Raw genomic sequence first — 27,579 nt, 5'->3', positions numbered from 1 at the left:
TTTCTTTATTTCTTTTGTATTGGGTTTCTTCCTTTAGAATCGGTCTTCTTTCACAACATGACTCATATGGTAATATGCTATTTGTGATTGAAACATGTATAACCTATATCAAATTATTCAGGGATAATAAAGAATAATAAGGAAAAGAAAAAGATTTGAAACTCAAAAAAATTTAAATGAATGTTTAAAATCATCTATACATGTAACGAGGTAAATTTTAAGTTGAATATTGATTCAAGTATCTCACTTGCCAGCTCTAGGATATAGCTTGGATATATTACATTAATCTGGCTCAACAAGTTACAAGGTTAAAAAAAATTTTAGTAATGATGAAAAAGATAAAATACTGTGAATAATTGTCATTTACCACAATTTAATACTGGATCTTAAGGATTTGGGGCCAACATGAGGGAAAAAATTCAGTATACTACTATTAAATTAGAGGTGGCATTTTATTTGCCTGATCTATTTTTTTTTTAATTTTGTTTTTGTAAATAGAACAAAATATTTTCAAGGGCAGAATTATAATACTTGAAACATTTAAAAAAAAGTCAGAATTCAGCATATCACAGTGAAAAAACTACACTAAAAAAATCTTTTGGGACTCCCATTGATCTTAAGTGACCTAAAGTTTTACTGTGTTTTACAATACAAAAATTTTAAATGAACAACTAATAATCACTTTCATAGGAAGCAGAGAATCTAAAATATATTATCCTACATTAAATTAATGACAAATACATATCATGACACGTTTACCATTTTGAGATAATCCTATTTTATAAAACACTAAAACTCAATGTTTTCTTATGTTAATAGTTTCAATACATATTAAAGATTGTATGAAGCCAGTTTAATATAATGATAAAACATACCTCTGTCATTACCATATCCTGGCATTTTTTTACATATTTGCCATCTGCTTTTACAATCGTTTGCAAAAACCTCAGGTATTCTACATGGCGACCATGTGTCTCAATACAGCGTACAAAGTGCTGCACGACTCTCTCACTAATCTCATTGCACAGATGGTAGTTGTTCATGAAGATGTGTCGCATTGTTTCTGCTTCAAGAAGCTAAAAGACAAGGAAAAAGGACTTGTAGAATTCTGACATGATGAATAAATGTAACATGTTTTTATATGGTGCTAGACTTAGATCCTCACAATCATTCCTATTTTATATATAAACTCTCTCAGTGAGTTGAAATCTAAGTCCATAGAACATCTTGAAGTGGCAGAGTTGGGACTCAAAACTGTTTCATTTAAGATGGGGTCCTTTTATTATACTGCTTCTCAATATTGTCTTCTAATCTTACTCCTCTTCTATTTATGTGACCTTTTTTGCTACTTAATTTGATGAATTTGTAATTTCACCAATATGAATACTTTCTCCAACAGTTTAGTTCATATGCTATGTGCCTCTTATGTATCTCTTACCATGTTCTAAGGTCTTTCTTTTCTGCTGAAATTATATGGATCCTGTGAAGCATACAGGCTGGTCATTTATTATCTCTTACTCTCCCATTCCATGACTGGCCCATTTACTTCTCAGGGCACATACCTGATCTATTCATTCCTCATTTTATTCACCAAGCCTGATTCTATTGTCCTTTGAGTGACCCATAATCATGATCTGGGGGTTTTAGTTTTTTGTTTTGTTTTGTTTTTGGAGACTGTAAATCTCCAAAATCTTATGATTTTCCAAGGAACAATATTGAAGTTCAAAAGATGAGTTTTTGTTTTGAGGAAAAATGAGGTCATTAATGTTCAATTTCTCAAATGTAATTTAGCTACTCTATTATTCCTATCACACACATATCTGTCACACACATATATATGTATACATGAATATATTATGTACACACATACATACATACTACCAGATTAATTCTAAAAGTCATTTATTCAGTTATACATCATAGTCTGAACACTAGGATTTCATCATCCATTTGGTACCCATATGGGTAGTTAGGTCAAGCTATTTTGACTATTTCATTTAGATGATTCTACAGAGTTCTGGGCTTGAAAAAATCAGCAAAATATCTTCCATAAACAGGAGTATTTGGGGTACCTCATCATATATTTGAAATCTCTCTCAACAATAGTAAACACCTTTGGTGAGCATGTCTCTCTGTTTTATGGCTCGCTTATTCTTTATACAAAATCACACTAATTTTCCATGCAGGTCTGTACAATTCAACAAGATTGCTAACCATAAAAGACTTGAATACATAAAGTAATTTGGAGGAAATAACATTGCCTGGCAGAAGCAGCTGGTTTACCACCATAAAACTTGGCAAGCTGACTACACTATTATGGAGATTCATTTAGCTCTCTATATTACAAATTTAGTTGCTGCTTCTCTAATGGCCAGTGGACACACTTACAGATTATGCAAATCCGATAATACTTGTAACCTTCCTATATCAATTTTGCTTATAGCAATTTGAGGCAAGTTCTTTATAATGGCATAACCTTTTTTATAGAGGCAACAAACTCTGTATATGTGAATGAGGTTACATTTGGCCAGGCAAAATTCATGCTATTTTCACAATCTTTAACATTATCTCTCTAAACAAAATGAATGGCCCTCACATTTAAAGTTACAAGTTGATATCTACAAAATAAACTTCAAATTTAGAGATGATAAAATTAATAAATTTAAAATAAAGGCAGATAATGATTTTCCTCCTATGCCTCTACCACTTTTTTCTTGAATAGTAAATTTACTTTTAGACTTGGGAATTCAGTGATACTTTAAGAATATGTTATATTAATCTAAATTTGGCTTGAAATGAAGGAAGTGAATTAAAATTGTGAATATTTTGTTTCATATACTAAATGATCTGAAATTACAATTCCAAATAGATTATATTACCTTATTGTTAAAGATCAAATAACTAATCTTTTCTAAGTCTCATTAGTTACCTGAGTCTAGAATAGTCTCAAACATATAGTTCTATATTCTAATGGAATTAAAATCTTGAAGAAACTGTAGTATGGTACAATAAAAAAAAAAAAAGGCTTGGAATCTTGAATCTGTCTGCCTACATGCAAATATTTTATCTGCCATTTGCTACTACTATGTTAGCATGGACAAAGTATTTTATGTTTCCAGGCCTCAGTTTCTTCATCCGTAAAATAAAGGCGCCAGATGAGATGACCTCTAGCCCAATATCCTATAAATACACTGATTCCTTTCTGGCACCAAACTCTACATCCTATGAACACACATTTATTAGACATCAATAAAACACTTACACCAGGAGTTAAAAACAAATTGAGATGTTTGTGGAGAAGAACTTGATTCTGAGGGTTTCCACGACAGAAATTCTGTAGAAATGTATGGGCTAAATTCATCACTTCATTCATCTTTTCATCAGACTGTAGATCAAAAGATTAAAATATAAAGAAATGTAATATAAAGAAAGCAACATTTGATTATATTTATAAACAATTTATGAATCAATCAATAAGTTAATCAACAAGTATTTATTAAGCCCTAATTAAGTGCTTGAGATACAAGTACAAAGAATAGAAATAATTCCTGCTTGCAATAAGTTTACATTCTGATGGGGGGAAAAAACAAATACCTATACTTGATATAAATATAAAGTTTATTTACATTTGTATGAATATATAAAGTTTACATTTATATAAATACAAAGTTAATAAACACAAATATATTCCAAGAACTTAAATGTAAGATAGTCCCAGGGGATAGGGGCAACATTAGCATCAGGAAAATCAAGAAAGATTTCATGCAGAAGATGGTGTCTAAGCTATATTTTAAGCTCTCTATCAGCTCTAGGATAAAATATGAAATCATCTATGTGGAATTTAACGACCTTCATAACCTGCCCCCCTACCTCATCATTAGATGGCTCCAATTTGTTTTTCAGTCTTACTGGATATTATTCCTTTCCTGCACTTTATGATGCACCAAATTTGCCTTTTCTTTATTCCTCATATAGGAAGGAGTGTCCATCTTACATGGCTGGAATACATATCCTCTTTACCTCTACTTCATAGAATTAATCATTCAGTGAATAAACATATGATGTGGCTACTATGTGCTAGGTATTGTGCTAAGTGGTAGGTATACAAAGGCAATAGGCAGTCCCCGCCCTTAAAAAATTCACCATCTAATGAGGGAGACAACATGCAAACAACTATGTACAATAAGAAACATGTGGGACAAGTTAGACATAATCAAGAAAGGGAAGGAAGACACAAGAATAACTCGGAGGGTTAGAAAAATTAACTATTTTACCCTGGAAGAAAAGGTCAATGGGTTTCATGGAATAAGTGATCCAAATAGTCAGATTTGTACTTAAGGAAAATTACATGGCAGTGTTGAGTCTATCCCAGGAAAGCCTATATTAGTGAGAGATTTCAAGTAGGGAGAACATTTAGAATGTGATTGCAATAATCAAGGAGAGAGGTTATAAAGGCCTGAACTGAGGTAGAAGATGTGTGAGTATGGAAAATGGATAGAGTATGAAAAATGTCACAAAAGTAGAACCAACAAAATTTGATGACTAAATAATATATACGAAGTAAGATATGACTGCAAGTTCTATTTTTGCCAAAAGGGGGAAAAAAGTACTCATTCACAAAATTACAGGTGGTTCCTCATTACTTATTTCTACTCCTCATAAACCTAAATAAGTGCCTGCGTAGCCAAAATACTATTAACTGAAACAAATTTGGTAATACAACTAAAAATCTCAACAGAAATTCCAAATCTGAATAGCCACAAAAATGGAAAAAAAAATTTCTTCTCAAATATGTGGACCAGCAAAGAATAAGTCAGAACAAAGTACTGCATGAGAAACTCATGGTTCTATTTACACTGTTGATCATTTGTCAGAGATATCTTAGAAAGGATTCCTACATTGATTGGATGAAAGGTAAGTCTACATTATCTGCAAGAATTGATGATTCTCTTTTTTGACTACTATATATATAAAGATAATGATTTCCATAATGCCATTTGCCAGTGCCAAAGAGATAAATTTTGCAAATCACTATGCTGGATTCTTAAGGATACCTTGACACAGGGAACTCCTTGTGCGGTAATTCTTACTAACCTAGGGAAACTCATGGGCAAATTCCTGGGAAATTACCTGAGATTAAATAATTCACCCAAGGTGACAAAGGTATAAATTCTAGAAGAGAGATTTTAACCCAGGTCTTCCTCACTCCAAGTCTTTCACTTATATACTATTCTACCTCAAATTAACCTTAATAATCAATAGACAACAATAGCAAAAAATCATTAATCATTAATTCCTTACTTTAAAAAATGAGATCCCTTGTCATCACTAATTCTATTCAATCTGGGGTCATTTAAAGTGAAGCATAAAGTATTTCAAATACTTATTATGAATACTGAATTCCTACATCAATCTCAGGAGCTAAATCAAGGATGGCTATCAAGGATAGTGAAAGAATAACCTCAAATCTCTTTAATAGCATAATAGCTTAATAGAAGGAAAGATCAGATCTACTCTGATACTTGATATTTCTGTGAGTTCTTTCATCATTATTATTTTGTGTTTTCAACAATCCAATAGCAGAAACAAAGAAAAATTTAAAGCTAAAGGCATTATAGGGGTGAGAAATGTTAGAGCTAACTTTGTAATAGTAATAAAATATAATAGTAATAATGACATTGTACTATTTGTCACTCCCTCTACATTACTATATTCAGACTTAAAATGGCATGCATGATAAACACAGGTTAACTTTCTAAATTGTTTTAAAAAATTTTTCTCCCTAATGCCTTAGTTTAATTATTATGCGATTACTTTGAGAGTAATATATACACACATGATATACATGTTGCCATAAACCAGGGCTTCTTAAACTTTTTCTACTCACAACCCCTTTTCATTCAAGAATTTTTTGAGACCCCATCTTAAATATGAGTTGAAGTTTTCTGGAAGCATTTGTTCAAGAAAGCACAGTACAAAGTGCACATGTTATGTGTTCAGAACCAATGTTGCAGTGAAGTTGTATGATGTAACAGGCAGCGCTGACAGAAACACTTCAGATTCATTATGCATCTGATTTTTAATAAATTTTGGTTATTGCATTTAGAACACTTTAACTGTTGCCAAATTTTTTTGCAACCCCAACATTCAGTTATGTGAGCCCATATGGGACCCTGACCCACAGTTTAAGAAACTTTGCCATAAACAACTAAAAAACTAACCTTTTCATAGGGTATCTGTAGAAGGTCCAGCACCACTGAATGAGCCCCCATGTTTTTAAGCAAACGTTGGTGCTGATTCCGACACTTTTTATTCTGGACACAGAGTTTACTTAATCTGATTAAAATCTAGGGGGAAAGAAAACACCAAATGAAAATACAAATGAGAATAGAATTGTAAGCTATTACCGAAACGTAACAAATCAATGTGGAAAATTCTTCATATCTACAAACCTCCTTTACAATCTTGTAATTGTTGCCCTTATTACTGTCAATCTGAGGTTTCTTGGTTCCATCTTGTACTGGACTTAAAATATTTGATTCCTACAATGAACAAACATACATATATATACTTTTATACAAAATGTTCGAGACTCATGATAGCTTCAGTATTGTTATTTACCTCATTCAGCACACACATATGTACATATACACACACATCTGGCTTAAAAAATAATGCAAATTAGCACTGTTCTCAGAGACTTGAGGTCTAAAAGAAATAATAATACTGAGAAATAACAGAAAATATTCAAACTATTATTGACAAACTTCCATATAATGGCAATAATAAGTACATAATTGTTTTTCAAACTATATGTATATTAGGACAATAATGTTAGCACAATAAAGAATGTTTAAGAGAAGCTTTGAAATTTTTCTTACCTGAGGCAAAACAGAGTAAAGGAGCACACAAGAATAATTCAAAATATTCCAAAGAAAGATAAAAGCACAACTTAACCTAAGAATTCTCAGCCAGGTTACCATGATACCCTAAAGAGTCATGATTGGCAGACTGAAATATATCAGCAACATTAACAGAAAAATAAAAATATAGAATATTTTTAAACACTACAGACTACCTAGAAAATCCTCCATGAGCTCAAGCAAAGCAAAATGTGCAGTGTACATAGTAAAAGCAAGATGTGTGGGATAATCAGCTGTGAATGACTTTGCTATTTTCAACAACACAATGATCCAAGACCACTTATGATAAAAAATACTATCTACACAGAGAAAGAACTGTCCTATATCTGGTATCAATTTTATACCCTGGATACCTTTCTTTAAGTACTCTATTAGTCCCTTTTGGTAAAATCCCACACAAAAGACATAACTAAGTTTCATTTTAAGACTATTTAGAGATATTCCTCAGAATTTTGCTTTGGAATTGGGGTACAGTTAACCTGAAGTCACAAGAAAGCACAATACTCCTCTTCTAGTTAATTAGCAAATCCAACATTGACACTTTAAGGAAAATATTCTGGAATCCTTATCATATTTATGAAAATCTCAGTTTTTTGTTTTCCAATATATAATTATTCCCAATGTTAATCAACTTGGGAAGAAGTAAGGTATTACTAAAACCACTCAGAGAATCATCAACCAATTACACTTATGATTACATAAGTTTATCAAAAGTTTATTTGTTTTAAGGTATTTCTCATGAAAGAGTAAAAATAATTAGAAGACTACAGCTATTGTTCTTCAAACAAGACACTGTCTCTGAATTCCTAGCATTTTTCCTGCTTTACCAAAACAGCATGATTAATATAGTCACTGGTCTAGGAGTGGGGGGGGGGGGAGAGATGGACACTGAAAAATGCTAAGCATTATATTCAATCATGAGAGATTACAAAAGAAAATCAAGAATTTAAAAATGCATACATAAACAAAATCAACATGGGTAATACATGGATGATAGCTCAGTTAGTCAGAATAAATAGAACTATTTACAAGCAAAAGGGATATGAGATCAATGAATGAAACAATTGGGGTGTGTGCGTGTGTGTGAAATGAAAGGATAAATTTATTTATAAGAATGTAGAAATTGAAAAAAAATTGAATGTCCCCTTTCATGTTCATATAGGGAATGATAACTATGATCAAAAGAGTCTTTCGGAAAAAAAACAAGAAATTTTTAAAATTCAGATTATGAAGAAAAAGGAATTAAGAAATTACCACATCTAAACAGACTATTAAGAATCCTGGTATATGGAAAAGATATATTTGATCTCTTTCAACTTTCAGGAAAGTGTTTTTTAAAAGGTTGGCAGAATTTGGCAGATATATTTAAGTTCACTTATCTAATAAATATATGAAGAAGAGCTGTTCCTTTGTTTTAACAAAAATAGTTTCTGATAAAATTTAGGAAAATACAAAGTTATGCAAAACATTTCAGAATTAGGAAAATGTAGAAAATGCTAATCTTTAGGAGATAGGAAGTTGAAAAAAATTTGACTTTAACTGAAGTTGATCAGAATTAATGAGTTTAGTTAAACACCTATAAAGACAATAATAGCTGTCTCTGAGGAGTCGTAGAAACTATTCATCTTAATTCTTGGAAAATATTTCAACTTGACTGAACTGAACTGAATCTTGGTACTGCCTTTTATACACTCTCCCTTGCAGTCAAACTGGTCTATCTCTTTTAACAGCAAGGACTGGGTTTTTTGTTTGTTTGTTTGTCTTTGTAACCCTAGCGTCTAGTGTGGAGCCTGGCACATAGTAGGTATTCAATAAACATTTGCTGAATTGAATTAATATAGATTGAACTGACATTCCCTCTCTGGTGCTATTACACAGGCTGACCTCACTGCCTGAATCGTTTGCTTTTATTGCTCCCACAAAACTATGAGTCCCTACCTCCTTTAAAATGTAATTCTATAAAAAATAGACATATCAGCTATTGTCATCTGAATGAATTTATCTTTCAAATACTACCCAAGGCACTATTTAGATCAATTGAAACTTGTAGGGATTTTCTATTGTTTTATATAAGAAACAGCTATTTAGGGGAATTATACAAAAAAAAAAAAATTCATGAGCTAAAGCATGTTACCGCGTAGCCAGCTTAAAAAAGTTTTGATACACTTGAGGCTAATTAAGGGCTATGTTCCAGTTATTAAAGGGAAGTTAAAACTGGTTGGAAGTAACCATATTATCCTACATACCATCTCTCAGTGTTACTATAAGTTTCTAATTACTTAGATATATAGGTATTCTGGTCCAGAATAGCATCACTATTAAGGTCACTATTCTGGGAGTCAAAAGACACCAAATCACAAAATGTCAGATAGAAACGTCCTTGGAAATCATTTGGACAAACTCCTCTTCCCAAATCCCCTTTCCAGACAAGATCACTGAGATCCAAAGAAATTAAGTGATTTGATTAACAAGAAATATAAGTACTATTATAAAATTTTAACTCTTTTAGAAGGTTGAAATTTGTATAGCCTGAACCATTTATGTGGTATTTTAAAATTAAATTTTATTTTTAGCATGAACTTAATCATTGATAATTATTTCAATATACAAAAAAATGAGACTTGTAAAAGAAATATGACCTTCTATGTAGTTATGCATATTTGCATATATAATTAGGTAGTGATAAAACTGCTTTGTTTATAACTGCTTCTACACTTTTAAAAATTTATTTCTGTGTATCTTTTTAAATATTTTATTGATGCTTTTTGTGTTTGCATATAAATCACTTACCAAAGTTTACCCCCAATTCTCCCCACTTCCTCAGTAGGCCTCCCTGGAACAAATAAGCATAATTCAGCAACGCACTAACCACCTTATTCTGCATGAATTTTTTGAGCAATAATTAATATATTTCAGCTTTATATGTAGTTAGACTAGCCTACATTGCATAGTGACTCTAGTATATATGGTATATATGATTGACTAAATTAAAAATATATAATAGAATAAAAGAAAGCACTTTAGAAAGATAAAATTGCTTTTTGTGCCTAATGTTACTTACTGTCCAGTACAAATAAGTTCTTCCTGGAAGCATATCCTTACTTGGTGATGAGAGTTATATTTTTCTGACATTCTAATAAGTCAAAAGTAAAACTTGGCAAGAGATAAATAGGCAAGGTCAATGTAAATGCTGCACTGTGTAGACAAGCTAATAATAGCTGAGAAAACAAAGATTTCAAAAATCTTTTCTGAAGAAATCTGCCTTAATAAACTTTCTTAGTCAGTCAGTTCACAGATGGCAAATTAAAGTGAATAGACAATTAGTAAGCAAATATTTGTTAAGAACTTACTATATGCCAGGCACTTTATTAAGCAATGGGGATACAAAGGCAAAAATAGTACTTACTCCCATAATCTCAAAGGATTATGGTCATTAAATTAATCTCTCTTATTTACAAACAAGGATATTGAAGTATGAAAATGGCAAATGACTTGCCCAAGGTCATACAGGTAGAAAGTAACAGAGACAAAAACTGAATCTGACCCCAAGTTCTGTCTCCAGGTGAAGGGATCTTTCCATTACTCTACTCAAGAAAGAGTAAGAATAACAAATGGCTTCTCTTGGCAACAGTGATTGGGATAAAACCAATCTATTTTTTCTTCATAAAATTATGCTAAATGAAAAGATTTGGACCATAATGACAAATCACTATAACAAAATTTTTGAAGTTATTCTTGCCATTTTCCATTAAGAAGTTGACAAGTATTCCAACTTGATGAATTAGTAATTGTTCTCTGTGCTACATAATTGTTCTCTGTACTACTGGTACAATATCCACTTATAACATTGAGTTTCAAATATTTTAATCTGAAAGAAACTCTGGTATACTCTCATGAAGCCTTGAAAGATCTATTTAATAAAGACAAATACTATAAATATAATAGTTATATATACACTAGAGATGGAGCAGACTTCTTAACAGTTAACTCCTTTCTCCATCCATATAGTCAGAGGGCAGATCAAGGATAGCATGAGCATGATGTGACCCCCTGATTTTAAACTAGAGTCTCTGGGATTTAAGGGCATCAATCACTAAATATAGTTCTACCTTTATATCCCACCCTAGATTGATCACAGAAAACAAATCAGTTTTTATAATATTTAAAGTGTTTTTCTTAGGACTGAAATAAGGAATTTAATTAATTCTTTCTGTAGCCCTTTGGTTTCTAAGCAATCACAAAGCTTGAGCATTATATTTAAAAACAATGTCAACACTGTTGGGGGTATGGTGTCTTTGCAATAGTTTGTTAACAAAACAAAGGATTATTATTTGTGTAGATCTGTAGTATGTATGATGTCTGTTTGTTTCCATTGATGTAGGATATTTTTCTCCTGTTGAAAGAAACTTAAAATCACTCTTTACTACTGCATCATTGATCAATGAAAATTATTTTGTCATTTATGATTAAAATGTTGGAGCTTTATCTTCTCTATAGTTCATTTGCTATTCTGTTATTTAAAAATATTTTCCTTTTAAAGACTGCTTTGGTTGGCCACTTTCTCTCTATTCTAACTGTAAGTGCCCCACTATACATCTTTACTATCTTGTATATGAATTCACACAACAGTATCCTAACCTTCTCCCTTTTCTAATCTGTCCTATATATACCATTACCAGATTAATTATTCCTAAATATCGTTTTTATCATGTCATCCCTCTCATTTAAGAACCTATACTTTCTTTCTACTGCCTACTACTCCAAGTATAGACTACCCCCCCCTAGCCATTTTTATTTTTTTCATTGATGACATGTAAAACTTTTTTGGTACCATGATTGTTTCCTGATATGTATCTATCTCAACCTCCAACAAAAGAAAATAAAAACACCTTCCTTTGCAAGCAAATAAAAACAAACAAAACTAACATTAAATTATTCTGCATATATAAATAACATTTGGCATATATAACTCACCTTATAAAATTAAGAGGAAGAAGTATTTCATCATCTTTTCTTTAGAACCAATAATGATCATTGCATTTAATCTAAGTTCAGCTGCCTTTTAATGTTGTTTTTATCTAAATAACTGTATCAGCTGACTTATTGTCCTAGTTCTGCTTACTTCAGTGTGAATTAGTTCATGCAAATCTGCCTGAATATTTTAAAAATTATTTATATCATTTAATATAGTATAATATTATTCCATTACCCTTATATATCACAATTCTTTCAGACACCACTCTCCAATTAGTATATATTTTGTTTTCAGTTTGAGGTTACTCCAAAAAAAAGGTAGGAATGTTTTTGTAGCCATTGGATCTTTCTGTCTTTGACCTCCCTGAAGTAGATATCCAATAATGGAGCATCTGTAGGTAAGGATACAATACTCTATGTAGACAGAAGGAAGGAAGGAAAGGAGGAAAGGCAGGGAGAAGAAATCATGAACAGGCTGATTTCAGAAAAGCCTGGAAAGACTTATATAGAATGCTACTAAGTGAAGTGAGCAGAATCAAAAGAACACTATAACAAGATTATATGATAATCAATTGTGGTGGACTTGGCTTTTTTCAGTGAGATGATTCAAGGAAATTCCAATAGACTTATAATAGAAAGAGCCATCCACCTTGATGAACTATAGGACTATGGAGACCATGGATCAAAACATAGTATTTTCACCTTTGTTGTTGTTGTTTGCGGTTTTTTCCTTTCTTGTGTTATTTTTACATTTTGATCTGATTTTTCTTGCACAGCTTGACAATAAAGAAATATGTTTAGAAGAACTGCACATATATCAGATTGCTTGCTATCTTGGGTAGGGGAAAAGAGGGAGCAGAGGGAGAAAAATTTAAAACACGGTTTTTCAAAGGTGAAAATTGAAACCTATCTTTACATGGATCTGAAAAATATAATACTATTAAAATTTTTTAATATTAAAAAAAGGTATCTGGCTTGGTAGATAGATATAAGGAAGTAGCTTTATTCTTTTCCCTCTTCAAGTAAAAGCTCTCTTTATCAGATATGCAATTTTTCTAGGAAAAAACAATTCCCATTAGTTTCATACCTCTCCTATATAGGACCCCATCATTCCTATATTTTACACTGTGGTTCAGAAATCTAAATACTGTTGTCAGAAATCTAAATGCCTAAAAATCTTGTTCACTTCACAATTCATCTCTTCCTTCCAAAGACTCTGGCCACTGATCAGCACCAGTTTTTTTAAAAAGCATCCTCTATGTGCCCTAAGGTTTTGGGTTTCTTGCCCAGGATATCATAATTAGTAATAATGCCTTCTAGATATCTTCAGCAGTATCATTTATCCCCATGTGAATCACCAGAGGAGTAGTCATCAAGTTTTACAGGTGCTGGAAAAGGTATCCATTGCCCTAGGAAGACAGTAGAGATCACAGTAATGTGCACATAAAATAGACAAATTGCTGAGGGGGACTAAGGAAGCTCCTATCACTCCTCTTCTCTTCTCATGTGCAAGGCCAGAAAACCCTGGGGATTCACATTACCTTTCAAAATATAGAAAAATTAAAGTAATCTAGGAAAATTTAAAGAGACAGGTGGAACTAAGAAGGAGAGAGCAAAAATAACTTTTGTGGAGAAAGTAATATTTGAACTGAGTTTTGTAGTAATATAAATCCATAGGGAATGAGGATTATACTTGGATTTCATTAGTATAGAGAACCACTCCATCTCCACTTCCAAAAAAGGGAACTCTCTCTTCACCACTCAGATCAGCACTTCCTCTACAACTTATATTCTTAAGATTTATCTGGAACAGTAAGAGTAAGTAACTAACCCAGGGTCACATAACCAGTATGTGTTAGAGGGAGAACCTGCCCTTTCTCACTTTCTAGTCACTATGCCATGCTGCTTCTTAGAGATGGCATATGAAATATTTACTAATGTAAAAGGGTTGATCTACAAAGAAAATGGTTTTATTAATTAAAAAACATTTTGAATGTTTATTTATACTAAGAAGAATATGAGGGAAGTGATTTTCCTGCAATTAAAAAAAATCCAGGTACCTGGATTACATACACCTGATTATATCCCCATAACAAATACTGTTCAATCATGACTTCCCATGGAGATAATAAAATCTTACTGATGATAGAGAATTGTGTTATTTACTGGATATCAGCTCTGTTGTTAGGTAGCACAAACTTCTTCAGGAGGCAATCTGCATTTTTCTTAAGGTTCAGGAATGTTATGTATTTAGTGAGGATTGAAACTTTGACAGAAATAATATCAATTACTGTCACTTTAATCTAATAAAGTTTCTGAAATAAAAATCTATTGACATATTCCAATATGCAACATAAATAATAGATTATTAGGCATTTCTAACACCATAAAGCAGCATCACAATAATTAGATTTTAATTTAAACCAGATCTAGAATTTTATTATTGATATTTTGTTATAACTTCCAATGAGAAAAATTTTTCTCCCACCTATGCAGGCCAGCAACTTATAGACTTAGAGTTATTTATATATTAAGAGGTCAAATGATCTAGACAAGATCACCAAGTTAGTATTTCCTAGAAGCGGGAATTGATTCTGTACTCCCTTGGAGGAAGAAGGGTCTTACTGTTTTACTGTATTCACAAGGGAATGGGCTGCCTTTCCACCAGAATGATATGAAAAAGATCTATTAAGCTTAGTCCACTAAATATCACCTTATGGGATAAGCTCCCCAAAACTTGGACATAAAATAGATTTCACATATTCCATTTCACTACTAACCCCTGCTTGAATAGAGGGTCAGTTTGTGTCTATCCTCATAAGCAAACACTTATACCACAGTGCCTCGTGTTTAATAAATGATCAATGAATTAAATTTGTGTGATTAATAAATTAAATTTTTATTAGACTGTCAGTTCGTTGAGAACAGGGATAGCATCATATTTCTTCATGTCTTCCTTAGTGTCTAACAATATATTACACATAGTAGGTATTTCAAAAGTATTATTGAATGAAATCAATACTGATGAGGCTGATATAGACACCAGATGAAGGGAGGCATCAAATGCTGGGGTCTGGTCATGTGAAGAATTCACAACGGTCATTTTCTTGGGCAAAAGGCAGGTTTATTTATGGAAGAAGTTAAAGACAAAATCATGAGAGACAATAAACAAGAATGGTAAATATGAAATAGAGTTAGGAGAGCATAGAAAAGGGTTTTAATAATTAGTGATGGAAAGGGCAATTTACCAGGAGAAAAGAAACACCCGTGAGATTGGCTCATGCCCTTAGTTGGCAGGGTAAATCCTGAAAGAGATTTAGTAGCTATAAAAGAGTTAGCTAGCTATAAGGAGAGAAATGGGGTCAGGAGAAACACCACAAGGCATGGTAGGGTTAGGAATAACCATGTGGCATGGAGGAGATGGTAAGGGGAAAGACACCAAAGTGCCTTGGCAGATTAGGGCAGTAGCAAAGCCATGATCCATAAGCTATTTTATAGGGAAAATTTAGCCACAGGGATTTGACATAACTTGAATTTCTGACTGGATTACCTCCAGAGAATAGGACCACAGAACTAAACAGATCTGGATTATTTAAAGCCTTCTTCCTGTTTTCCCCAGGGAAAATTTTTTAATCAATTCTTCAATTTATCTTTGCCAACCACACTAAATATTCAGGACCTCATCAAATACTATTCTCCTATAAATTCATTTTAAAAGCAAAAGCTTATTCACTTCAACAGAAAAAAAAATTTTATTGATTACAATAAAAACATGCTTGGAGATTAAATGGTGGTCAATCCCATGACAAATATAAATTTATTACACCAGCAATATAATATTTTTCAGAACTTTTGTAGTGTCTTCCTTAATTTAGAACTGTTATTAACTTTCTAGGAAGATAATGGTTTGGTTTGATTTGGTTTTTAAATGTATGACAATCCTTTGATTTTATATTTACATGGCCTAGAAATTTGCTTTTCTAAATCTGGTATCTAAAATATTATGTTGAGCTACAATACCTGTCTTTGCCTGCTGACATTAAGAGGTATAATGTACACATGTTCCTGTATCAAAATAAATTCAAAGTTTGAAATTATATAAATCCTTTTTCTAATCTATCAAAAGATATTATAACTTAAAGGTCATCCAAACTAAACCTCCCATTTTAAAGAGGAGTAAACTAGTGGGCCAAAGAGCTTAAATTACTTGTCAGCATCACAAATGTAATTCGTTAATAGAATCAAAATGTGAATTTATAAGCTCTAACTCCAAAATCAGTTCCTTCTACTCTGCTGGTCTCACTTTGAAAATGGAGATAAATATCTTACTAGAGTTGATATTGTAAGGGTCAAATAAAGTTAGCAAAGTTTTCTTTTTTAAGTAATATAACAATATGTTCTATTATTCAAATTCTAAGTATGAAATATCAAACTAAATTGAAACTAAATAAATATTATACATATCTTATACAGAGATAGCTTTGCATATATTTGTTTAAATGTTATGCCCTGCATTAAATTGTAATTTTCTTGAGAACATTACCTATTTTTGTATCCCCAGAACTTAGCACTATGCCTGGTACATGGAAGACATTTAATGCTGATTGATTGATTTTTTTTCCCCAGAGCTCTGGCTATTGCTTTTGTGCAGGAAAGCAATAGACAAATGAATAAAAACAAAAGAAAGGAAACAAGTTAAAAGATTTAGGAGCAGTTGTGAGTCTTAGAAAACTTCAAGTCTTTCTCATGTTATATGCCACTGAGCTTTCTTATTAAAAGAGAATTTATCTACAATGGCAAGGCAATAAAGTATACCCACAAATACCAAGAAATCATTGTCTTATATTCACCTCAAATGAATGTAATTGAGAAACAATAAAGAAAATTAATTTAGGTTTTAAAATTGGAGAAACCTTGTCTCTGTAAAGCTTGGCTACACCAAAATATATTAAATGGATTACTATTAAAAATTGGTTATTTTAAAACAGCTTCATGTGCCATATGAGAGCTTAAAAAAGACATTGTATTAAGAAGCTATTCCTTGAAGGCATTTTTGTGTTTTCTTCATTAGTAATAAGAAATTTATTTGAAAAGAAGATCACATTAGCCCTTAGGTAAATATCTGTTCCTAATGCATATGCATCATTTGAAATTGCACTTTCTTTAGATACTCATAACAATGATTTTTGGTAAAGAAACAACTGTAATGATAGTCAAACTCCAATACAATAAATTCCTCTTTCAGAAATGATGATGATAATGATATTGGCTAACATTCATATATTGCAAATTATTTTATGAGTATTATCCTATTTTATTCTCACAACAACCCTGGGGGATAGCTAGTGTTAATAACTGTGTTATATAGATGAGAAAACTGAAGCAGACCTATTAAGTGCCTAGACTAGTTACACAGCTAGTAAATAGCTTGAGTAAAGGAAAAAAAATAAAGGCACAAGGGAGAATATCATAAAAAACATACATGATAGACTTCCGGCCAAGATGGCGGCGTGGAGGCAGACAGCTGCTTGAGCTCCTTGTTTTCTCTCAGAACTTACTTCATGACAAGCCTCTGACTTAATGCTCGACCCAGAAAGAAATCCACAAATTATCACCAAGAGAAGACATCCTTGAAAGTCGCCAGAAAAGGTCTGTGTTTGCTCGGGGGAGGGTCAATCAGACTGGGTGCAGACTGAGGGCAGACAGCCAGAGCAAGACAGGCAGCTCACACAGCTCAGACCGGAGGGGGAGGGGTGTGATCTCTGCAGTTTCTGTGAAAGGGCTTTTACCCCAGTGTGGATGCTCTGTCTTGGCAGCAAGCCAGGAGCAGCAGTGAGGGTGTAAACACCGGAGGTGAAGATTAAAACCCCAGAAAGCCAGCGTCTCTCAGAGCCCGGCCACCCCCAACCCCCACCTGGACTGACTCGGTGCGTTCTCAGAGCCTCAGAGCGCAGACTCAGTACAGTCATTGCTGTTCTGTTAGTGGCTCTCTGCTGCCCTACCCCCAGTCTGTAGAGGAAGCCCATTAATACCATCCAGCCCCATCCCCAGCAAAACAGACCAATTGTTTCTCTTGTCAGTTTGTTTTCTTTGATTCCTACTCTGACAAAATGAACAAAAAATTCAAAAGGGCTCTAACCATTGACAGCTTCTGTGTGGAGAGGGAGCAGACTTCAAATGCTGAGGAGACTAGGAACAGACTGTCCCCAAAGGAATCCCCTGGGAGGGATACAAGCTGCTCCTCAATACAAAAGAACCTCATAGAGGAAATCAAAAAGGCTCTCACAAGAGAGCTGTAAGAGAAATGGGAAAAGGAAAGGGAAGCTTGGCAAGAGAGCCTGGAGAAGTCATCCCATGCATTCAAAGACAGAGTGGATAAAGAAATCAAATCATTGAGAAACAAGATTAGTGAGCTGGAAAAGGTAAACAACTCCAAGGAAAACAGGATTAGTGAGCTGGAAAAGGTAAACAACTCCAAGGAAAACGGGATTAGTGAGCTGGAAAAGGTAAACAACTCCAAGGAAAACAGGATTAGAGAGCTGGAAAAAGAAATCAGCTCTCTAAAAAATAAAATGGATAAAATGGAAAAAAATTCCATAGAAGATAAAAACTCAATTGGACAATTACAAAGAGATATAAAAAAAGTGAGTGAAGAAAATACATCATTGAAAATTAGACTGGAACAAGTAGAAATGAATGACTCAAGGAGAAACCAAGAGGGAGTCAAGCAAAACCAGAGAAATGAAACAATTGAAAAGACTGTCAAGTACCTTACCAGAAAGACAACAGACCTGGAAAACAGATCCAGGAGAGACAATTTGAGAATAATCGGACTCCCTGAAAAATGGGAGGAAAAAAAGAGCTTGGACACCATTTTCGAGGAAATTATCAAAAAGAACTGCCCAGACATTCTGGAAACAGAGGGTAAAATAGACATTGAGAAAATTCATCGATCTTCTACTGAAAGGGACCCTAAAATCAAAACGCCAAGAAATATAGTGGCCAAGTTCAAGAACCATCAGACAAAGGAAAAGATATTGGAAGCTGCTAGAAAAAAACAATTCAGATATGGAGGATCCACAATAAGGATAACACAGGATCTAGCAGCGTCCACATTAAAAGAACGCAGGGCCTGGAACATGATATTTTGAAAGGCCAAGGAACTTGGTATGCAGCCAAGAATAACTTACCCAGCAAGAATGAGCATCGTTTTCCAGGGAAGAAGATGGACATTTAACGAAATAAATGAATTCCATCTATTTTTGATGAAAAAACCAGACCTACATAAGAGGTTTGATCTTCAAATACAGAACTCAAGAGACTTCTAAAAAAGAAATGACCAACAGGAGAAATACAGAGAGGCTTGGAGAGACTTACATCAGCTGATGCTGAGTGAAACGAGCAGAACCAGAAGATCATTATACACTTCAACAATGATACTGTACGAGGATGTATGCTGATGGAAGTGGATTTCTTCAACATAGAGAAGAACTAATCCAATTCCAATTGATTAATGATGGACAGAACCAGCTACATCCAGAAAAGGAACACTGGGAAATGAATGTAAACTGTTATTTTTACCTTCTGAATCCAATTCTTCCTGTGCAACAAAAAATTCGGTTCTACACACATATATTGTATCTAAATTATACTGTAATATATTTAACATATATAAGACTGCTTGCCATCTGGGGGAGGGGATTGGGGGAGGAAGGGAAAAAATCTGAATAGAAGTAAGTGCAAGGGATAATGTTGTAAAAAATTACCCATGCATATGTACTGTCAAAAAATGTTATAATTATAAAATAAAATAAAATAAAAAAAAAAAAAAACATACATGATACATGAGAGAAACTATCTCTAGGAATTTCGTATTTTTTCTTTTTGATATGACAACTAGAACTTTGCATTGGAGATAATAAAATTTCATGAATTCTGAAATACTTCTTAAGAAATAATGAAATTATATACTTTAACATATTTCTCATGTATTGGTCAACCGTCATGGGGGAGGGGGGGAAGGAGGGGAAAAATTAGAACAAAGGGTTTGGCAATTGTCAATGTTGTAAAATTGTGCATGCATATATTTGGTATATAAAAACTATTTTTAAAAAAGTAAGAATGAAATTAATTTGTAACCCAATTAATTTGGTAACTGAGAAAAAACTATATATATATATATATATATATATATATATATATATATATATATATATATATATATATATATATATATATATAGGTATATATATATAGGATGCTTAGGATGAAGCAAATAAATTTATTATACCCCATATTGTTTTTATTGTTATACATTGTTTAATTCATACACTTTAACCTGTGAAAACACCTAGCAGGTGGGCATAAAACGACTGTTAACAGGCCTACTCAATTGGGTCCAAGGAATTCCTGCAGTATTAGTTTTCCATATACTACTCTCTCTTTCATTTCTATTTACCAACGACAGCTTACATGATGAAAACAGAGAAAAGAGCCATTAGAGCAAAAAGTGGGATTTAAAATCATCTATCTTAAAGGATTCAAGCTTGTTTATTGCTCAACTCCATCTCCCTCTTACTTCTAAGAACACTAGTCTAAGAACTATGTACAAAATCAAAGGGACAGAAAAAATAACTAGATTAGGTAATAAGAATTTCAAAATATCTACCTTAAAGAGAGTTTAAATGTCATATATCTAAGGCACACAAGATGATATATATCCTTTAAAATCTTTTCAAAAAGATTTTATCTTTCTCCAATCTCCTTTCAAAGAACTTCCATGAAGGGAAATTCACAATCTCCCAATGCAGTCCATTCAACTTTTGTAAATTCTAATTGTTTAAACTGAATCTATCCCTCTATCATTCCAACTCACTGTATAATATTGACTCAGGAAGTTTGTGGGTTTGGCACATGTAAATATTTTGACACTATTGCAGCATTTCACAAACTAACTTGGTCATAGAATATTTCTGAGCTTAAGACAAATATACTGAATCCATAAATGTCATTGTAGGGGTGTGGAAATATGGATAACAAGACTTGGCAATAGATAGAATACAGGAGTTGAGAAAGAGTGAAGAGTCAAGATTAACCCCTAGATTTCAAGTGTAGGTGAATATTTTGTCATGGGAATAAAATGCACATTCTCAAAATGGAAAAAGGACAAGAACTTAATAAGTCATGTGTATGAATCTCAAAATAATACCTTCTAAGAGTCTAACCATCTCAGACTATTTCAGAGATCTATAAAACAATGAAAGAACCTCATGAGCTACTAAAGATATAGAGCTGAATTGAAATAATCTGATGCTGTGGAATGAAGTCTTTTAAGTACTGATTACTAATTTTCCAGAGAGAATTCAGCTTTCCTGATATCTATAAAAATCAGATAGAATTAAGCTAAGAAAAATGCTGCTTTGACTGAAAAAAAAATCAAATGGCAAATGCTGCAAGAATGAAATTTTCTAATCTTTAGCTTCCTAGGTGTCAGAGTCTTTGCAATGCCTTCATCATCAGGGAATGTGGATTTTTACCACTACTCCACCACTGCTACTCAAGAGACTTGATACCCTAAGAGACATCTGATAATTAAACTTTATTTTTGAATTGAGTGTTCCTTGTCAGCAACTGTTCTGAAAGGAGCTATTATTGAGCTCAGGTGATCATAGAAGTTTTCATTATATCTAGATTAAAGGTTCAAGAAAGTTAAAATGTGCATTTTATCCAAATTACTTCTGCAATGGAATTTGTGGAAATCCCAGAGTGAATGAAAAATAGGACACATTTTAATCAGTTAATATTAACTGAGGTAATCCTTCCCAGACTATTATGAATAAAGTTTCTCACTAAAATTATGCAACTTGTTTTAAAATAAATACTAACAACGAACTAAAATTCTAAAACAAACCTCATTTGGCTCTTCTCCCCCTTTTACTTGATTTTCACCCATTTCACCATTTTCATACGTGCTATTCTTCTCAACCCAAAGCTCAGATTTTTCTACAGTCAGTCGAAGTTGGTCTAGATCAGCTTTGATTTGTTTGTAGTTGTCTACATCTTGATTGGATACCAATAATTGTACCTAAAAATATAATAAATTTATTTGTAAATGTTTGTGTATTTTTCCTCAATAAGTTCCTTGAGAGTAAAGTGCTGTCTTTCTTTTTTGAGTCCCAGAGGTACATGGCAAATGTTTAATAAATGCTTTCTATTTACTCATTTATTCATTGTTTGGAAATCACATATTTTTATTTCTTTCTTTGTAATATTCCTGGTATATTTGCCATCATCTTTGAGGATATCTATAGACAAAAGTATTAACTATTTAAACTTATCTGTTTCAAAATATTTTTGAATAGTATATTATTCAATATTTAAATATGAGTATTCTTTCATAGATCCTTTTTTTTTTTTTCCTGAACTGATATCACTGATTTTATTAGCACGAGGAATTCCCTATGAAGAAACTTCCCTACAAATGCAGATAAAAATGTACTCTTAAACTTATTTCCTCAGTGAGTTTCCTGGGGTACCAAAGGTTAAATGACTTACCCAGAGTGGAAAAGACAGCATGTATCAGAGGTGAAATTTGAACTAGATCTTATCTTATTAGGATAAAAAGTTTCTTCAAACTCTTGGAATCATATTAAATGGCTCTAACTTGTATTTAAGATAGTAATTAAAAATCAATTTGTGAAATATATTTATTTGTGATATGCTACATCTTGAAGCTAAGCAAAACTCCATTATTTGTCCTTAAAGGGCAGTGAGGCCTAAGGAAGATAAATAAATCCTCACAGTGCAAACAGTAGGATCTAATAATGAAGAATGGGCCTGAAACAGGAAAACCTGGTTAAAATCATACCTTATGCACTCTTCTGAGACCTCAGGCAAGTCATTTATCCTACCTGAGTCTCAGTTTCCTTATCCATAAAATGAAGAAGTTGGTCCCAAAGGCCTCTATAGCTTCTTCTAGCACTAAATGTACTTTGTGAATTGAGCAACATGTGCAGAACATTCTCCCATGGATTCAGGTGTTTAGTCAATCTTACCTGTTTAAAAGCCTGTAAAACTTCTGCTCTTTGACTGAAGTGCTTAAATAATAACTGCAAGGCTCCTGATAGCAAAGGAGGGTAATCATGCATGATCAGATGAATAAGGACTCGTAAAAATGTCCTTCCTCCTTCATCATCAAGTTGTACTGGATTTTTTTCTTTTCTATAAAGTCAAACACAATTTTTGGGATCCTTATATTTACAAAGTACTATTTCTAAGGAACATAAACCTCTTCAAATATGTTACCTCATTCAACACTACTATTTCTTAGCTTAGACGGTAATCAGACATTTATTACCTCCCATTTCATTGATGAGAAAATTAAGATGTGAAGAAGAGCTTTTTACTTTTGGCAGAAGTTAACACTAATGTAGGCACATTAGTCAACCATAAGATATTGATTGTACACCAACTGTGTGTAAGGTATTATGGTAGGGACTAATATTCTAATATTAAGATGATAGCAATGAACAAGGAAATTCTTTAATGTGAAAACACCAATGCCTTCCCAAGCTCTATCATAAAAATAAACAGGTTAATTGCTTAACATTGGAAATAAAGACCCCAAATATTCTTTTCTAATTGCCAGGTGTTTTCTACAGAAAATTTGGGACAATAAAGCTAAAAAGATCTCATGTTAAAATCTATAGGAAAACATATATAAGAAACATATTAATCAAATATTCAGATATACTATTTTTAAGTACTATTAGAATTTTACTTCTAAAAAATTAACTAAAAATAGCAGAATGAGCTGAAGTTATTATACTTTTTGGAATTAAACATATGTAATCCAAATGACAGAAAATAGATTTATCTATCACATATCAAAACAGAGATAACAGTACAAAAAATTATTTTCTAGTTTTAAAGATATAGGAAAATAACATTTTCTGAGTAGAGTAAATTTTGCAACAATGGAACTTAACGGTAATTTCTTTTATTGTAGCTGTTTAAGGAAAATGCGGATAAAGCATTTAGGAAAAGTACAATATTATCTTATCTAATTCTTTGTTCACATGACAAAAAACAAACAACTGTATTCCTCTTTACATGGAAGTTGTAGCCTCTTTTCTAAATAAAATTGTATTGTATGGCTACAATATTGTTTGGAGAATGAAATACATGAAATATATGAATACAAGAATGAAATACATGAAAATAAACGGATCAGTATTAAGTATCACTATCAGTCTAAATAAAAAGATTTCTTCACTATTAAATTTTTAAAACAAAACAAAACAAAAAAAGCAAGTAGTGACTTTACCTCCCAGCAAACATAGTCTCTGCCTGAGCAGCAATTTCATCTATATCAGGAACAATAGCTGCAAAAGATAAAGGATAGGAAATTTATTCTAATCAGGAGTCATAATATGCTTTTAATATGATTAAGCTACCTATTAATAATTCCTATTTTTTAAAATTTCCCCATGCTAACAAAATTATTAAACTGTAGTAAAGAGGGATACAACAAAATTAAATGTTTTAAACACATAATGAAATTTGAGAATTGAATTTTAATTTTTACTAATTTGTTTATTTAAAAATACTTATTTGAAAGTATTGCTATGTGCCAGCTGTTATTTTGACTAAAATTTAAAATATTGAAAGTTTGCAAAAAAGATGGAATTCTTATTCTTTAAAAAATAGCACACAGTATTATTTTATGTTCTACCAATAAATAGGATCTTTTAACAAAATTTAATTTTTATAATCTACTTATCCATTACTTTTTTCAACATAAATCAATCACAATAAACATTTCTCCCCACCCCACATTGGTGTTAAATATATAGATAGAGCACCAGCACTGAAGTCAGGAGGATCTGAGTTCAAATTTGATCTCAGACACTTAACCCTTCCTAGCTGTGTGATCCTGGGCAAATCACTTAACCCCAATTGCCTGGGGGGGAGGGGAGGAGTGAGATTAGATTTTATATACATTTTCCTTAACTTCAGACTATGAATTCCTCAGGTTCAAAAAAAGAAAAAAAAAAAGAAAAAAAAAAAAAAAAGAAAAAAGAAGTAGGAAAACAAAACAAAAAAAATCCACAGAAAGCAATACTATTTTGACAAAAGAATTGGATAAATCAGCTTTTCTATAGGTAAGGAAGTAAAAAAGAAACACAAAAGTAGCTAAATCTTTCTATAGAAGCTTAGAGTTTGGAATCCAACAATAGCTATATCAATGTTATTAAAACTTAGCTTCTAGTGTTGCATGTTATTTTTGAAAATTTTGTTTCTTTACACTTAAGTGTTTTAAGAAAATATAAAAATATATACAACAGAAAATAAGACCTGCCAAAAAAAAAAGTGAGTTTTAGCTTAGGCAAATTTAACATAGGCTCTAGTGATATTTGCTTTAATATATATTCCATTCACTATTTTTGCTCTCATTTCTCTTTACTGGCTGTCAAAACTTCATTCTACTCCTTTCCTATTCTTCCTCCTTAAAATCTTGACTTTACTTTGGAAGAAATAAAGTTTCAAGAGGTAGCTGTGGATAAAAGATGAATGTTGGATCAATATAAATGCTACAAATTTCAACCCCTATATAGGAACGGTATCAATTGATCAATTCTTCAATTTAATTGTTACTAGTTGTCCATAACTCATATGTTTAACAACAAAAAAACAGTATTCTGATTTTTTTTGTATTTATGTAGCTTTCTTATACTTGTGGATTAGTTTGCTATTATAATAGTTTGCAATTTGTCCCTTTTGTTGTTGTTGTTGTTCCTTCTTACAATATCCCCCAGACATAGATGGCTATTCCTGCTTCCACTTTTTCAATGCAAACATTGAAACATGGAGATACTGAATGATTTGCCCTGGTTGTCCTATCAAATAATCCTTTTTAAAACTAAGATTCAATTTCATATACACTTCTAGATATTTGTTATTTTTAGTAAGTCAGAGCCTTTAAGTGTCTTCTTAAAAATTAAAGATTACTAAATAATCTTTACAAAAAACAATACCTGATGAAAGTGGTGTGTCAGATGAGGTAGTAGTAGAGTTTTCAGAATTTTCATTGTTGTCTCCAAATTCTTTCTTGTAGATTGACAGCATATATGAGATTCTATAGTCTAGTCTAACGCTCAGAATAAACTATAAGACACAGATTGAAAACAATAAATAGTTTTCCAAAAAAATATTATATCACTTAGCACTTAATAATACACATGATTATTTAGTTTACTTCAGAAACCTATCAACAACATAAAGTATCAGAATACTAAATAAACTAATTTGAGAACTTACTTTGAAATATTAACAGTCCAATTTAGTAAATGCTCATCTTAATATTAAGATTTAAAATGCCTTTATTTCTACAAATACTATAAATAAAACACTGACTAAAGTCAATAAAAAAAAATAAAAGAATTTTCTGGGAAATAACAATATTTGTATTACATGAATTTCCCATTATCTTCTCCTATAGTATCAAAGCACATCTGTTTGGTGAATCTTTTCAAATGAAAATATTGAGTCATTCTGTTTGAAGTGGTAGTGATGTTATGGTGTCCTCAAATAACTGGTAGATTTGTCTTAGGAAGGATGATGGAAATCAAGTCCTCTTTTCATGTACAGAAAAGGCATGTCTTTCAGATATAAAAACTATAAAAGATCTGTATATCCTTACAGTTTTGATGCCAGGTATATTAAATTCAATATGGGAGAAAGGTTTGGAGCAGTTTGTTGTCAGATACATGTCATATACTATTAAAAAGTAACCAGTATAAGATCAAGATTTGATGAATGTAAGTAAGATTTTTTTTTCATTTATCTACTTTAGTATTATGCAAAAGATCTATTTTTTAAAAATTGATCCATTAACTGTAGACATCAAACAACTAGTGTTTACTAAAGAATTCAGGACCATCCATTTAGAGTTGGAAAGGATCTTTAAGGACATTTTACAAATAAGGAAACTGAGGATCAGAAAAAAATAAAAGATTTGTCCAAGATTAAACATGAATTATAGAGGCAGGATTCAAACCCAGGTCAAAAAACACACAGAAACTTGAAGAGAAAAACAGTGTTGTGAGTATGTTTAAGGACTAAGAATCCATACATTATAAGCATGCCCAGTTAAGGACCCCTCTGAAAGCAGAGGGGTTGGTTGCAAGGCATTGTTGTGCATTAGTTCATATATAAATGATTGCTTTCAAAATGTTAAAGGATATAGCTGCTTCTGTTATATAATATTTGCATTAGCAAGTCACTTAACCTCTCAGTTTCCTCATTTGTAAAATGAGAGGATTGCACCAGGTATCAAATCTATATCTATATAGATCTATCTATCTATCTATCTATATATGTATATGTATATGTATATGTGTGTATATATATGTGTGTGTGTGTATATGTATATATGTATATGTGTGTATATATGTATGTATATGTATATATATATTTTTTTTTTCTATCTATATAGAACTGCTTAGAGATCATGAGAAAAAAATGGATGTCATCTGATATCTATATAATAGAACTGTGGATTTAACATTTCTCAGCTGACATTAGGGATGGAACACAACTTACAAGATGTCCTGATTTGAGGAATTACTAGATATCAGTTAACCAAGTAATATGGCAGGCATTGTCCTAGTCACAAATATAA

The 27,579-nt window shown here is 32.1% G+C and overlaps 1 protein-coding gene across 2 annotated transcripts in view; it reads right to left on the bottom strand.

The window, feature by feature from the left end:
* The window catches only part of ITPR2 (inositol 1,4,5-trisphosphate receptor type 2), a 507,042-nt gene that overhangs the window by 252,009 nt on the left and 227,454 nt on the right, over window positions 1-27,579 (bottom strand). For both annotated transcript variants that reach the window (XM_074268787.1, XM_074268789.1), the window contains exons 23-30: window positions 25,934-26,063; window positions 24,223-24,280; window positions 22,952-23,117; window positions 21,808-21,981; window positions 6,453-6,542; window positions 6,222-6,347; window positions 3,263-3,385; window positions 876-1,076 (exon numbers count right to left, since the gene is read on the bottom strand). In XM_074268787.1, coding sequence (XP_074124888.1) covers window positions 876-1,076; window positions 3,263-3,385; window positions 6,222-6,347; window positions 6,453-6,542; window positions 21,808-21,981; window positions 22,952-23,117; window positions 24,223-24,280; window positions 25,934-26,063 — 1,068 coding nt within the window. The remainder of the gene's footprint in view (window positions 1-875; window positions 1,077-3,262; window positions 3,386-6,221; window positions 6,348-6,452; window positions 6,543-21,807; window positions 21,982-22,951; window positions 23,118-24,222; window positions 24,281-25,933; window positions 26,064-27,579) is intronic.

Source organism: Sminthopsis crassicaudata, chromosome 5 (assembly GCF_048593235.1).
Source record: "Sminthopsis crassicaudata isolate SCR6 chromosome 5, ASM4859323v1, whole genome shotgun sequence".
Classification (NCBI taxonomy): Eukaryota; Metazoa; Chordata; class Mammalia; order Dasyuromorphia; family Dasyuridae; genus Sminthopsis; species Sminthopsis crassicaudata.
The sequence above is the reverse complement of the archived record's forward strand: the minus strand, read 5'-3'. Positions and strand labels throughout refer to the sequence as shown.